At 37.3% G+C, this 15,634-nt stretch overlaps 1 protein-coding gene across 1 annotated transcript in view; it reads left to right on the top strand.

Moving 5' to 3' along the window:
* qless (decaprenyl diphosphate synthase subunit 1 qless) overlaps positions 1-15,625 on the top strand; it is a 62,675-nt gene extending 47,050 nt beyond the window's left edge. Inside the window, exons 5-8 of the mRNA XM_074086975.1 lie at positions 10,934-11,023; positions 12,025-12,156; positions 12,833-13,027; positions 13,852-15,625. Of these exons, the coding sequence (XP_073943076.1) occupies positions 10,934-11,023; positions 12,025-12,156; positions 12,833-13,027; positions 13,852-14,073 (639 nt within the window). The 3' untranslated portion in view covers positions 14,074-15,625. The remainder of the gene's footprint in view (positions 1-10,933; positions 11,024-12,024; positions 12,157-12,832; positions 13,028-13,851) is intronic.
* Positions 15,626-15,634: the final 9 nt, after the last annotated feature.

Here is a 15,634-nt window from a genome sequence, read left to right as displayed (position 1 = left end):
TGGAATAGCGAGTTTAAATGAGCTGTAAACGCGCTCTGAATTTTTATATATTAGTGCATTTGTAAATGCGTATGCGCGGTAAGCGATACTTTGTAGACGGCTGCGGCGCTGGAAGGAAAGTGCGGATCTCTCGGCGATTTCTATGTGTATCTCGTTTCGAACTCCGCAATGGTCAGGTGTCCGTGTTTCTTTTGCCGTGCCGCGAGTCTCGACCACTGACCGCGCCCTTTTCATTTTCGACGGATATCCGTATGCATTTAAATTAGCACTTACATAACCTGTGAGTGTTCATATATATTTTCATGGATTACTCAACCTTTATGGTCTATTGCGCAGACAAACCGGCTCATTTTAGGTCAAAATTTCATCGTCATTGATAGTTTTAATTTTTTATTTCACTAATTTGAAGCAATATTGTAATAGCAATGAAGAATTTTCTAATTCAGTCGGTTTCCACATAGTTCTGGCAATCTAAGACTGTCTCATTATTAACGCTTTCAGTTCCGATAGATTTTTTTTAACAACAAAATTGCGTTAATCAGCACGATTTGTTTAGGCCTATAAAATGGAATAGATTTTTTTTTTATTGGCCATTGGCGCTATAAGACACGAGCAAATTAGTATTTTTTGTTGCGTCAGATTGGAGTGCGGTGGATTATATTCCAATCTACGGAGAGTCCGCATCTCGATCGGAAGGACACGTAACTCGGGCCGGCAGCCGGCAGCCACGCTGGCAGCTTTCTCCGTGATTCGGCGGCGAGCGGCGGCATCTATCATGCTGCTCGATGCGTCAGGTGCTAGCCAGGGTCACTGAACTCCTCAACCCGGCTTAATGCTCTTACGTAATCCTCGTCTCAGTATTAAATTATTCGAATTAGTTCTTTAGGTCACAGGGCTTGAGGTTAAACGCTTTAGTTTAGCGACACCTATAGTTTGCAAATTACTGCTGCAATAAGGTCTCATGATTCATATTTTGTGAACGCCTCAATTTATGTACCTACTTACCTGGTTTCTGATTGACAAACAAAACAGTCTTATTATAATTTTAAACGTCTTAAGTTAAACATATGTAAAATTCGTATATTTAAATGGCCCTTTTAAAATTACATGCTGCTTCGACATGTTCGAAATTGTGAATGAAGTTGTCACTGTACCCGTAAATTATTTTCATTTTCAGAGCTTATTATCGAAAATAATTATCAGGTGGTCTGACTTGAACAATACTGAGAATTTTTGACAGAAATTTTAAAATGTCACGTTATGTAAAGCCTTTTACCGCATTGGTTTGGAGTCATCAATTTAGAGACGCATACTTACGCATGTTTTACTGCGCTTCACGTTCTGAGCTATGGTAAAAAACGAAATTCATTGAAATTGATCCGGTGTAATCTAATTTGTAGAGAACCGTAACTACGTGTCCGTATCCGGTTAAATGGATGATAATTATAAACTATTTACCTACACATTTTCTTAAGCCTCATGTTATGTATTTTATAATGGGTAGAATTAACATAATATCCAATTTCGATAATTGCTGTAGTAAATTGCTTTTTACACCAGTCTCGTAACGAATGGCTCTGCATTCTTGTGTCGTTGCTAAAGCCCATTTCAAGGAACTCGTCTGCTGCAAACAGCCCTTTTCTCGCGCGTATGACGAGTTTTTGTTTGTAATGAATAATTCAGAGTTTCCCTGGACCTTCATTACTGCGATTACTAATTATACAAGTCCACCCGTTTGCGTAAAAATCGCGTTTCATTGCCTGACTAATTTGACGCATGGAATTTTGACTCACGTCGTCGTTGTTAAGTGTTATAATAACAAAGTACTTTTCCTCAACTTATTCGAGACTCCTTTCTATTTTGTAACACTTGGTTATGTTTACAAACTGGAAAGCTCATTTACTCGTTTGTGGTTTAAATTTGGATTATTTTAATTTTAAAATTCCAGTTGTCCAGTGTGATTCGCTCTATATGCAATATGATGTTAAGATTTTTAAGATGGTACCTAGGAAATACTTAGAGCAGTGCATACAAACGTAATCAGGCAGTAGAGCTGCTCTATAAAAATACTTGATGGTTGTGTTATGCTTATGATAAACTATTACGCAATAATAACTCTTCTATCTCAGCGTTGGCGTCAAACGTCAGTATGAAGCTCTTCCTCGCCCGCTTCTTGGAGGCCTGCTAGCATTTTCAATTCGCAATTGAGTTGATGCTACGCAACTTGATTAACACGTGTTGCATCATTATTCTTCTCTATATGCTTAATTCGTCTTAATAAATGAACGAAAGGAAGTACCATTACTTTCCATTATTTGTTTGTCATTGTGCGACCGGTCGCGGGCCGTCGAAAGCAAAATTCGTTCAACACTTTCGTCGAGTGACCCAGCGATGCTGGAGTGTAGAGTGTAAAGCAAAAACTGGTCGGAGTATGCCTAACAGTACAGCAGTAAGTGGGTCGGGCGCGGCCGCAGCCCGTGACCTCGAAACTCGCTATCCTATCCTAAACTAATATTCGTTTTCATAATATGTTAACATTATGACGACACACGAGCTCAGCTTAATTGGGACAGTGTCAACTACAATTTTATTTGACCACTCTATCACGATTATTAAAAGTCAAATGCCGAAGCTTAAATTAAGTGAAAAAATACGTGTTATTGTAATATTATTATATATATAAGGTCGTTAACCTTATACACAAACGTAGATGTAAATAATTACTCTCACTGGTTCGGACGATTTTTGGTCAATGATCTGAAACTTTCACCAAGCTCCATGAATCGAATCAATTAAATATGAATCGAACGTAGGTAACCGCTTCATTATACTTGCTGATTATGATTAAAATGAACAATCTCACGTGTTAGTTTAAATGTGTATACTTTAAATGTTGCATTTAATTTAGAGTCCATGTAATATTTACCCCGCCTCTCATGTAGGATTTCCATACTGGGTCCATAACGTGCTGAAATTGATTGAGTTCCCTGAAAAATACTTTTAACCACATCAGAATGGTATATAGGCTTTTTTGCATAACGTGGGTAGCACACATTAACATTCTTGACTAAGTTTTCGGTGTACAAAAACCATCTGTCGGAGTGAACGACACTATGTCAAGGTCACTGCTCGTCTCCGCGGCCGTTAACTTTCACTGTTAGATCGTCGCTCTGCAGAGCATATTGCACCCACAATTTACTATTAGCATTTATAAATAAAATGCAATTGCTTGATTCGAGTTAGAGATTCACATCTAACTTATAGGGTTTTAGCGGTACGTGAATGCATACGTACCCCTCCGTTAAGCCAGGTGTGTCGAAACGACGCCCCACTCGTCGATCATTAATCGCCACTAGAGGTAGATACAGAGTTTCGCAACCGATCGGACCGGGGCCACTCACTCGGTACGAAATACTTCGATAAAATCGTATTTAAACGTTTACACTTTTATCGATATTTCGGATAAAGCTTTATCAAATATTTTTTTGAGACAAGCATGCATTTGATTAAGCTGTCAATCATTGGTAAATCTTTGTCCATTAAAAAAATGGCTTTGTGTAGATATAATACTTATGACGTGATCATAATCTAAACGCCGTATACTTGGATTAAAATTGAGTTGAAAATGTACATCGTGTAGCGTAAATAACAAGGACGTTGGGGTAGGAGGAATGTTTGTGTGCTGTCCGCTTTAAACCAGGACACAAATTCTTATAGCAGTTCTGAATTCAAATGATATGTAAACAGACTACATATTTCGCTGTGGGGACAGGTCAAGGTAGATTGGTTTCTACTCTCAAATTTACGGCTCTTTTTAGCCAGCATCTTTTTAACCAACTCAATGATGATATCAGAAAACAATAATCTAACTCTAAAAATTCACATTGGTTAGCATAGAACTTCATCTGTATTAAATTGAAAGGTGCTGCATCACAATTTTTGCAAGTGCGTACCAAAAAATTATTCGTTTTGAAAACGTTTAAAAATAATAAACTTAAGAGCGAATTAATGTTTATCGACCGAAGAAAATTAATAAATATAAAATATATAAGTTAAGAATAATTAATAGGATTGGAGTATCGCATTAACTTATATTAAGAAGGGTTCTATCAGACAACATTATTAATTTTCATTCAATTTTTATGGAATAATCGAGAAAAACTAACAAAAATGCAACGTTGCCAGCTCAGCAGGTATAAACGCTCTTAATTGCATATATAATCTAAGAAATAATAATTACATTATTATGTAGTTAACCAACTGGGTCTACCTTATTTCCTACTAACTGTTGCCCGTAACTTTGTCTGCGTAAATTCGCTTATCGTGCGCCATCAAATTGCTCAAATAAAAGGTTAAACCTATTATTTATTCTGTTCTTCTAATGATTTATGCAAAATTTCATAGCAATCGGTTCAGAAGTAAGGCGTGAAAGCGGTTATACAAACTAAACCCACTTTCGCATTAATATTATTAAGGATAAAATTAAACGTCATAAATTTAAAATATATAAATTGAATTAATGTAAATCCACGTGCTATTTAAAATATTATTTGCTATAAAGTTCAATTTCTATTGCATGGTCAAGCTCTAAATACAAAATCTGTATGATTCGATGTATAAAATATTTAAATATAAAAATAACATTACATAATTTGTATTTTCTATACTTAATAATTACTTGACGAAACATTTAAAATCTATAACAACCATAGTATATTGTATAATCATTATAACCATAACGTATAAATAAGTTTTTGTAAAAAAATACATTTTTAATAATTTGCTGACTGTGCTTTTTGTTGACTGCAGTTGCATCATCCAAACTACAATTCCGTACCAAATTTCAAGTCGATACTATTAACCGTTGAGGAGTTCCGTCCTACAGAGACGTTTCTGGCTGAACCAACAGGATTTCACTACCAGATTATTGCATTTTAACCAGATTTACATAAATATGCCAAATTTCAAGTCAATCCGACCACAGGAAGTAATTCAAATTTAGCTTCCAAGATTTTGGTTAAACCAAACAAAGAAATAAACAAATAAACGGGCCAAGTTAAATAAAAGCTTGTAAAAATAAAGTTGTGCTAATTAAAGGCAGTGGTTGTATACAAGTGCTGAAAGTGGAGTTTATTTTCTAGCCTGAAAGGCAAGAGAAATCCTAATCTAACCTAAGAAACTTATTTGAACTTGGTTGATCTTTTCTTTTGTTCTCTGAACGACTTTACAAAACCACACTGCATGTTTTGTGTTATAATTATAATATGTAATTTATTAGCTAATTAGTAAAAATCCACACTGTTGAATTAGGATACATATAAACCTGTAATGACAGTTGTGTGTATGTAATAAATATTTTTTTTCTGGCGGGGACTGCGTATTCGAGCCCCCCGTGTGGGACGCTGCCACCCTCACGCCCACAATTTTTATCTTCCAGTTATAGTCGAGAATATTAAAACTTTAAACTAGAAAAGTAAGTAAAACTATAGAAAATAATTTTTATACCATTTCAATTTATAGCAAGTGAATCATAACAATTAAAATTAGATAAAGTGATTTCATGCCTATTGATTAAGTATGTAAGCGATTTGCCTTTGTTCACCAAAAATGAATATACCTGTCTGACTCAATTTTACTGCCCAATTTTTGGAACCCAGCGTTGAAAGTAAGAACTGGCGTTAACCAGCTGTGGCTGCAATGTACCGGGCCCATCACAGTCCGCTTACGAATCGGGATAGTACTTTAGAACTTTAGTCGCGTGAACGTCTACATCGATAGCAGATAGGGAGGGGATAAGGGGACTCAAGGCCGACCGGGTGACATACAACCCGCGTCACATTCTCCGTTCGGCCGCCGCCTCCGCGGCACCGGCTCAGCCACCTGCCAGGCACCACTGTCAAGGCTACCTTGCGAAACCACCGCGCGGCTTGACACAGAATGATGGACCGCAACCAGTCTCAAGCACCCACCAATAGCAGAACCCACTCGACAGCCATGTCGAAACCCCAGTCCAAATAACCTTCAAACAGAAACCTGCCTCGCAGAAAAATTGCCACTTAAAAATAAAACGCAAAATTGGAATGTCGTACCGTTTGCCTGAACTGAATCGACTACCGGGGTGATTGTCACCCAGTCTTGAAACTCGCGGAGGTCTTGAAAAGTCGATTAAAACGGATCTTACTCAACAGTCATAAAGGCCCATCATAACTCACGATTACAGGGTTTTGTGTTTCCAGCTCAACTGTAAATTGTACGGTTCAATAATCTTGGGTATAATAATACAATGTATACTGGCATTTAATGGTGTTTATAATTGAATTACGGAATAGAAACTTCAACGCGTTCAGAATTAAGTCCGTGTGAAATCGTAGAGATTTTTCTGGTAAATTATTCATGTGGCTCGCAATGGGCTGACTTTCGACGCGTTCTTGTGAAAGCCTTTCACTCTTATCATGGAAGAAATACTTTTATACAAAGTCTGATTAAGATGTAATACGTGATATGTCTTATTTCTATTATAAACAGGTTACTTTTTTCTAACTTATAGCTATTTTTGCAAAGGAAATGTTAGTTCGCTAATTTTCTGCATCGTAGCAGTTTTGCTCGACTGACGCTCCATTACTATCGTCATGGTTCATGCTTTTGATAACTGTTAAATTAACTCCATCTATTTACGGTACTGTCGTGTCATATTTGATTCTGATTGAAATGACTAAACTTTTTATTTTGGTCCGTCTGCACAATTTTCGTGCATAGGTAATGACCGTCTCAAAGAACTAAAGCCAACTTGTTCTGACACCGACATTGGCTGTACCTATTTATACCTTATTTTGTAGCGGCTACACATGTACACCATTTGAGTTGATTGGACGACCTATTTTTCTTATATTAACAAAACAACTAAATATCCAAATTATACTTAGCCAGGGTATAAATCCGAAAGAAGTACTTTTTCCTTAACTTCCATACATACTCAAGGACAGGTTGATGACATGCATTTTGATTGGTATCAATTGCTTTTTGATTACACATTTTCATTCAAAAATAAAATTGAAATATGTTAATAATATTTTCTCCAAGTGTAGTAGGGGTTGATTTTTTCCATGCTTCATTCCCCGGAATAATTTGCCGGTAGCACTAGCGTGATTCCCTGCGCACGCGGCGGATGCGTTTTTAGCCCGGATAGTCGTCGGCAGAAAGTGTGTTAATGCGTGCGCGACTTGCGCAACCGAGCGCGGACGATGCGCCTGCGCTACCTGCCCCCCTATTTTTAATATAATAATTTTGATGTTTTAGGGGGCTTACACTTACGGTTATAATAGGAGTTATATTTTTATACCCGAGACGTTAGTCGTTAGCGAGCCTCAAATCAAATGGTTTTACTGCTCAAATGGACAGCTGTCGTCCCTTGGCAATTTAGATGTGAATAGCTGTTAAATGTTACAAAGAAACGACTCCTGTGTTAGAGTCATTTTTCGATCTATGTGACACTTGGTTATAGCGTGATATAAAAAAGTTTTTTTTTTTCACAGGGATCGTCATAAAACGATTCTATTAACACAGATCAGTCTTAATAGGGGTAGGATAGGAGTAGATTTAAAATATGTATATAAAATATATATGTCACAAATAGAATGTTCATACTCAGCATATATATTATTCACTATAAGAGATACTCACAAAAAAAGAAGCCGAGCACATTTGATGTAATGGCCGATTTACTACGGAAACCCGACTATGGCCTTTGGACTTCAATCTGCAACGATGTAGGATGATCTCAAAATTCTTCAAAAAAATATGCATTTCCTCAAAAATCTATGGATTTACTGTTTGAACCTCAGTCAATCACGTTATTAGCCATGTTCAAACAGTATATTTACTACTACTTACAAAAGTAGTATTTCGTTTCACTAAACTTACATGTCAATTAATAAACAAACCTTATTTATTATACATATTACATAAAAAACTGTAGGTGAACCTGTACTCTGCGCATTCATTAGCTATGCTTCGTAGCACAGTGTAGCAAATTAGTATTATCAACAGCAACTTTTGCGGTCTACATTGCACGGTAGGTACTCGTAACGTTGCATTGCTTCTGAATGTCTATTAGGACAGCAGTATACAACTTTATGATGAATTGATAAACTTAGTTGATTGTCGCACTACCGACTATTCGCAAAGAGACGACTGGTAAATTTCTTTTTGTTAGATAAGATGGAATAGAATTAAGATTAAATTTCCCCCGAAATAAGTGTCATTAACATCAAAACATGCAGCTATTATTCATTAAACTCATTATGTGAAGCACTATGAAAGTCAACTGATGTGAGCTTGTTAGCGAAAAAATATAAGTAGATATTTTGCCCATGACACCATTTTTGGTTATTAGGGGCCCATCCAATTGAAACCGCGGTTTTATTTTTAACAACTAAGTAGTTTATCTATGTATATAGATTAATAAACCAAGTTTGATAAAACTAAAGTCTTCTTGTTTAAATTAGCCTAAAAATAATGAATAGGTACGCGAATCTGAGGCTGTACTGCCTAAAGTTTCTGGCGCTAGCAATCGCAATCAAATGTAATTTTTTGTATACAAAATCTGTCATTTGATTGCGATCGCGAGCGTCAGTAACGTTAGGCAATACAGCTTCTGGATACAGTTATTTGACATTTATAAGCGCACTTGCTAGGTACTGTCATGAATTACTTACGGCTCTACACTTGAAATCGTCGATCCATTTTAGTCTGCGAATTTAGAAGAGCTCTGATCGCTTAGACCGCATTATTACATCTTGAACAGCATATGGAATAGGAGTGCAAAATAAATATGTTAATATAAGTAACCTTTAATGATATCACTTCATAAATCAAGACAAGATTAAATTCCCTATTGTGCCAGTTACGATTACTATACTTTACTAAATTTGGCCCACTCTACACATAAAAAATTACCTATTTTTGCATACATTTAAGGGCCAGATTTTTTGCCGCTCTGTATATTTCGTACTCGTACTTTCATGATATGAACATTGCCTATAAACTTGATACCTACCTTTTTCGTAAAAAAATAGACATAAACATTTAATAAAATTTGCGAATTTATGGGAAAAAATTGTAAATGGGATGCCCTTTAATCTCGTCCCCGTCGCCCACATAAAATTTTGACTACCTATCATAATTTGTAATTTATTGTATAAAGAAAAGTTGAAATTTGCTTCAACATATGTACTAAATTTAGTACGCTGGGCCTTAGGAGGCTAAGTAACATTAACTCTCGGTTTAATCTTAATCCTAAACAGCGGCGCGTTCCCTCTGAGAAGCGTGGGTGCGCCAACGAAGCCATCGGCTCCCGATGTAGGCTAACTAGTGTCCAGTGAGCTAATGAGTCCCGCCGTCCGTGCCAGCTGCGTCGGAAGCCGGCAGCGAAACGCCCGCGCTGCCATTAGTATGCCGCCGCATCACCGACTTTCTCAACATTCTTGTTACGACCGGAGAAATGAGCGCCCACGAAACACGCGTCGCGCGTCGCGCGTTTCTTGCGGACGCTACCATCTTGGACTTTTGTTTCCTCTGCCCCCTGTGTATCATAAAAATTTAAATTAATATTTTTGCAAGGGATTTTGTCAAATAGGTTACTGCAATTATCATAGTCATAGACATAGTTACTCTGGCATCCCATCTATTATTCTAAAATCGACTGAGTATTCGGAGGTACACGCTGCATCTGCTGCCGACTGTACCTATCTACAAGTCTTGAGTAACTGCGGTATACTTACTAATAAATACGTTCCGTTCATTATCGTCTCGTCTTTTACACTACTTAAAGTAATTTTGCGTTGTTAATTCATAAAAATTCAAAACCAACCACCATCTTCATCAATATGGTCAACTTAAAAAGTGTCCATTTTCACTAAAGTAAGTTTATTTTATTCAGCTGCCAACAGGAACATTATAACACTTATAACGTATAATCTGCAAATCATAAATTGTAGATTCCAATTTAGTAAAGGTATAATAAGAACATTGACAAAAGTAGTTTACGAGGGAATATTTTAGTATGCAATGTGGGTGAGAATCGATCAATTGACAACCCGGAATAAAAGTAATTATACTTATAGTGTTTGCAGCGCAGGCCGCCGCCGACATCTTTATTTTTACTTGTTCGTAACATATCAAATAAATAGCTTTCATACCGACCATATCCATGCAATTTGTTTACCATACTTTATCTCCTTGCCTATAAAAACAGCAATATATGTAATTATAAAAGTAGTCGTGTTGCAAAAAATAAAAAGATCCAAACAACAACCTGCTATAAGTAGATAACCTCTTCCATGCTATTAAGGACTGTAATAAATTGTAATGTGATCGTAATTATCAATGCGTATGTTTATAGTTTCATTTATTAAATATTCTATTATTTAAATCATGGTTATCGACATGAAGCTGCTATAATACATTACTTTTTGTAAGGTTAATTTAACAAAGAAACTAAAAAAGTTGATTTGCAAACTGCAATAATTAGGTACACGTACACGACATTGAACTGAATTGAGCGTGCATTCAAACCAAATGCATTGAAAAACATTATTTCGTTGTATTAAAATATGCTTATGAAAAGAATATTAGGTTTTGTATTGTAACTAAGCAATTTAAGTGGATGAAACAAATTGCAATACGATTAATTTTCATCCCACTGTAATAAAAAATGCCATTGCAGAATCTAAGGTTATTCAAGTCAAACTAATGATTTATCATGATGTTCTTAAAAAACTAGTCGAGATAAAAAAAGATAAAACATTAAAAGAAATAAAAAATGTTAAATACTTCCTTGCAGAACTCAGAACTTTTCAGAACTTTAAGAACTCTGTGCAGTTATGTAAAGGTCGCGTATATTATTTTAGTGACGTGTTGTGTTGTTTGGTTACAGGTGGCGATGGCCGGCGACTTCATCCTCGCCGTGGCGTCGATGATGATAGCTCGCCTGCGCAGCGATGACGTCACACTCGTGCTTAGCCAGGTGTGTTCTCACTGACATACAGACATACTCTAGCAGTGATCATGGTCATACAACCCGTCAGACGTCCTGCCCTCGTTATGTAAAATGGAAAATTTCGTACCTACTTGATACCGAGATGAAATGCACAATGGTTTCCCATAAAACTGATGCTAAGTCCGAATTTGATAGTCTGCTGCGGCGGAACTTGCCGAAAGTACCAAAAAAATACTCACTTCCGGTGCGAAAAAAAGGGCGTTATTTAAACCATCTGATACTGAAATAATAGTCATGGCATCAGTTAGGAATTTACTGGTAGATACAGAAAAGCGAAATATGTCAGTATTTTTTTTGCCGGAAGTGCTTGGTAGACGCTGTCAAAGGTGACCATCAGGGCCCCTAAATATACCCATCTGATACCAGCATGAAACCAATTCCAGTCGGTAGGTATGAACCCTCATTTCCGGAATATATAAGTCTGCCGAAACACTTAGATTATGTGGGCAACCTCTACTCCGCTCAATACAGACACTTCAATTTCCATAAATTCCGACAAAGCCGAATTTTGGTGGCGACCTTGAGTACACCATTAGGAACAAGGTGCCAAAAGTCCCGATTGATCCCATGTGTACAAAAAGTTATTCGGGGTCAAAGTTCAAAATTTGAAGTTATTGTTTTTTTTTTCGAAAACGGTAAGTTTTATCAAAAGTAGCTTTGGCAAAAATTATAGATCTTAAAACTATCTACAAAAAATTACCAATTCTAAGATATCGCGATTCTTAAAGTTGAAGGAGTCACATTTATGCCACGTATGCTTACAGGGTGACTGGTAAATCGACCTATTGCTTGAAAGGGCTTATTCTAGAACTTATTTGCAATGTTTTTGGCCAGTAAACCAGCAACGTGCAGATTTTGTAAATTAACACAGCTGAAGCGTACATAAATTTCGCTCAGTATCGTGTTATAATGGCGTTAGCTGGTCTGGTTTTGATATTGATTTCATTTATCTGCTTTGTTTCTTCCAGGTAGTGACAGATTTAGTCCAGGGCGAGTTCATGCAGCTGGGCAGCAAGGAGACAGAGAACGAGCGGTTCGCGCATTACCTCACCAAGACATACAGGAAGACTGCTTCCCTGATCGCAAATTCCGTTAAAGCGGTAAGTAACAGGCGAGGACGCGATAGTAGCTCAGTCGGCTTACTAGAGAAATTGTGGTTAATTCTTCAAATGTTTGAAGACCCCTGATTTTGATTCCACATTTTTTTTAATTCAATCTAATACTTGGATTGAAATAATAATGGGTGACTAGACTTGACGCGAGCGTGTTAAAATTTAATTAAATAGGCTGAAGAGAGTAGAGGACGAAGTACAAACTGCTCATTTGATATTAATATTATATAATTTTAAAATTTTAATTGTAATGGAAAAGCATTTTAAGCAACCTACGTATGTTTGCCAATTTTCAAAACATTCTGACCCCTAGAAATGTAGTTATGAAAATTAATTTGCTAATTTTGAAGTACAAATAGAGGTGAAGTTAAATAAAAGCTTGTAATACAATAAAATCACCGTGTAAATTAATTTAAGATGTACATCTAATAATTTAGTCAAATGTTTTGATTTGATACTTTTAGCCAAGATCTTAAATAATACTTCAGTTACTACATAAATTTCTCAAAGTGAACTATCTGAACCATTATCCGCAACAGGCTTCGTCAACAAAACAAATTGTAGATCCACAACATGCTTCGTCATTAGTCTAACCTAACTTAACCTAAACCCCAAAGCAATCCCCGCATGCATCGGGCATCTAATAATTGCATCTTTATGCCAGGTGGCCCTCCTGAGCGGCGCAGACGAAAGCACAAGTGAACTGGCATTCCAGTACGGTCGCAACCTCGGCCTCTCCTTCCAACTGGTGGACGATATGCTGGACTTCGTGTCGTCAGCACAGGCCATGGGCAAGCCTACAGCCGCCGACCTAAAGCTAGGCCTCGCCACTGCACCAGTACTCTTCGCTTGCGAAAAGGTAAGAGGAAAATTATAACGGCTTAGATAGCTTGAGAATTATTTGTACGAGTAAATAGCAGCCTACGGTATAAAATATACCTAAACTTGGAAGATTCCGTACTCAATACGAAATCCTTAGAAAAATATTACTTGATTTTTTCGTAATGGCTACGGAACCCTACGTAACCTTTTCGTAATGTATTTCGCTATGATTTCTTTGGCAAATATATGGGATACATGAGAAACAACAACCAACAGATATATGGGAAACATGACATTAGTAGCACGAAGGTCCCACCCTGGTACGTGATTCGATTTCCTCAACTGTACCTGGAAAGGAAAATAATCTTGTATTGGATCAATTTTTTGTCCTACTGTCTGTTCTTATTCTCAGGAACTCATGAAAGTATTAAGTTAATATTAGTATACTCATATAACTCAGATTTGTAAAACTGTGAGAAATAAGTTTCTAAGTTCATATAATTAAAATATGCAATGATTTGGAAGTGGAATTTCATGAATCATTTGTGAAAATCAAACATTTTATCAAATCAACTCTTTTCCGTCGACAAATACTATGAAATTTGGCAAGAATGAACATTGCGAAAAAAGGGGACATTATTAATACGCAAACAATAACTTAGGCTTTAATAGAAGTATTAGAAAATACACAGAGTCCCGGAGAATGACATAGGGTAGTTTTTAGTCCGGAAAATTGCATAGTTCCCGCGGGATAGCCATAGGTAAACGAATTATACGCGGACGGAGTCGCAAGCATCAGCTAGGGCTGTCCCATAATTTAAAAAAAAACTATTTGTAAACGCCACGTTTGTTACGTTCCAGTATCCGGAGCTGAACCCGATGATAATGAGGCGGTTCCAAGAGGCGGGCGACGTGGAAAAGGCGTTCGAGCTGGTTCACAAGTCGCGCGGGCTGGAGCAGACGCGCTTCCTCGCGCGCAAGCACGGCTTGGAGGCGGCGCGCCTCGCCGCGCAGCTGCACGACTCGCCCTACCAGAAGGGGCTCGTCGTCACCACCGACCTCGTCCTCAACAGGATCAAATAGCCCCCCACCACGACCACCCCCCACCCACCACGAAAGGCATCCACAGTTCCAGCGCGGCAAGACGCGCTGCCTCGCCTCCATAGCTCCCGAGCTTACAGTTTCGGATCTCGAATGTCTCCAGTATCTCTCCTGAGACGCCGAAACGTTGCGCTCGGGCGCGGCCTCCGAATTATGGATACCTTTTAGTGAAGGTAGCGACGGCCGCGGACTTGCGTGTGAGTGAATGCGTGCGACGGGTTATGTGCTGAGCCGACATACGGCTAGATATTATCGAAGATATTTTTACGTCAAGCTAAAAGATGTGCCCTGATAAATTATTAAATATAGCGAATTATATTCAGTATACATTACCTATACATATTGAAAGTATTTAAACGTATTGTTATACTCGAACGATCGGTTTTACCGACATTTGACGCCTTTCAGGCGTAGCAGATATTTATAATACATTTTATGTATATATTTATACTTTTCTGTACGTAAGAGTACCTTTGTATCTCTCACTTGTGTGACCTGATTTATTTTAAGATAGTTTTCTATTAAAAATATAAAACACCATAAACTATCTGCGACAATATGAACGGATGATAGGAGGGAGCGTATGTGTGACTACTCGTTACCAAATACAGCTGTACATAATCGTACAATAGTAGTGAATGCTCAATAATGTTTATGAAACAATTTTATTTCATTTAAAACTGCATGTCTGTTGACATGAGTATTGTACAGTTACAGAGCACACGTCGACTTTATTTCATTCCTTTAGTTCTTTCCTTGTTGTTGAACTTCCCTCTCGACATGCGTGCAGCGCGGCTGCAGCCGCAGCCTCCATAGCACTGTATATACTGAGAGTCATTGGATAAGTTACCCGTGTATTATTTTCAAAACCAATTACCTCAATTTCTTAAGTGTGCGCATACTAGAGTTCGTGTGCACTGTATGTTTTGGTTTAGTATTAAATTATAAGCTTCGTATCAGGCCGCACAGTAATATTTAGGCAAAATTGTCTCGTATAAATTCTATTCGCTAATTAGAGTAAATATGTTGTAAATAATGCAATTAAACGTTATTCAGTGTAACTGGAGGGATTCTTAGATCGAGGTACTGAATGAGCCCGAGAGGGATGCACCAAGAGCGCAGTATTTTATAAATTGTTTGTAGGGTCTTGTTAGTTAACAAAATATTAGTCACTTAAAAAGGTAACAATAAATATAAGGCCGACATGATGACTTAAATGACGAGCTAAAGGGTGCTCGGGATCTACACTCGGAGACGTAAGAAAACTCTGAAACTTTCATGGATGAAATTTGATGCAGTTTTTTTAGTCTCTCAGTATATATCTTCGTGTGTACCCACGCTCACTAAATACCAAACAAATTGATGACCATTCGTAGTTCTGAAATCCTCATTATTCTGCAACATCATACCTATATGCTGATTTAACTTTTATGTAGATTCCGAACCTGTAATATTAATCGTAAGTGGTATCACATACCTAATATACGCGGACTTAAAAACATAAATCAGACTAAACATCAGATCAGAATACATAGAGGAAATA

This window comes from Choristoneura fumiferana, chromosome 4, assembly GCF_025370935.1.
Source record: "Choristoneura fumiferana chromosome 4, NRCan_CFum_1, whole genome shotgun sequence".
Lineage (NCBI taxonomy): Eukaryota > Metazoa > Arthropoda > Insecta > Lepidoptera > Tortricidae > Choristoneura > Choristoneura fumiferana.
This window is presented reverse-complemented; position numbering and strand designations above follow the sequence as displayed.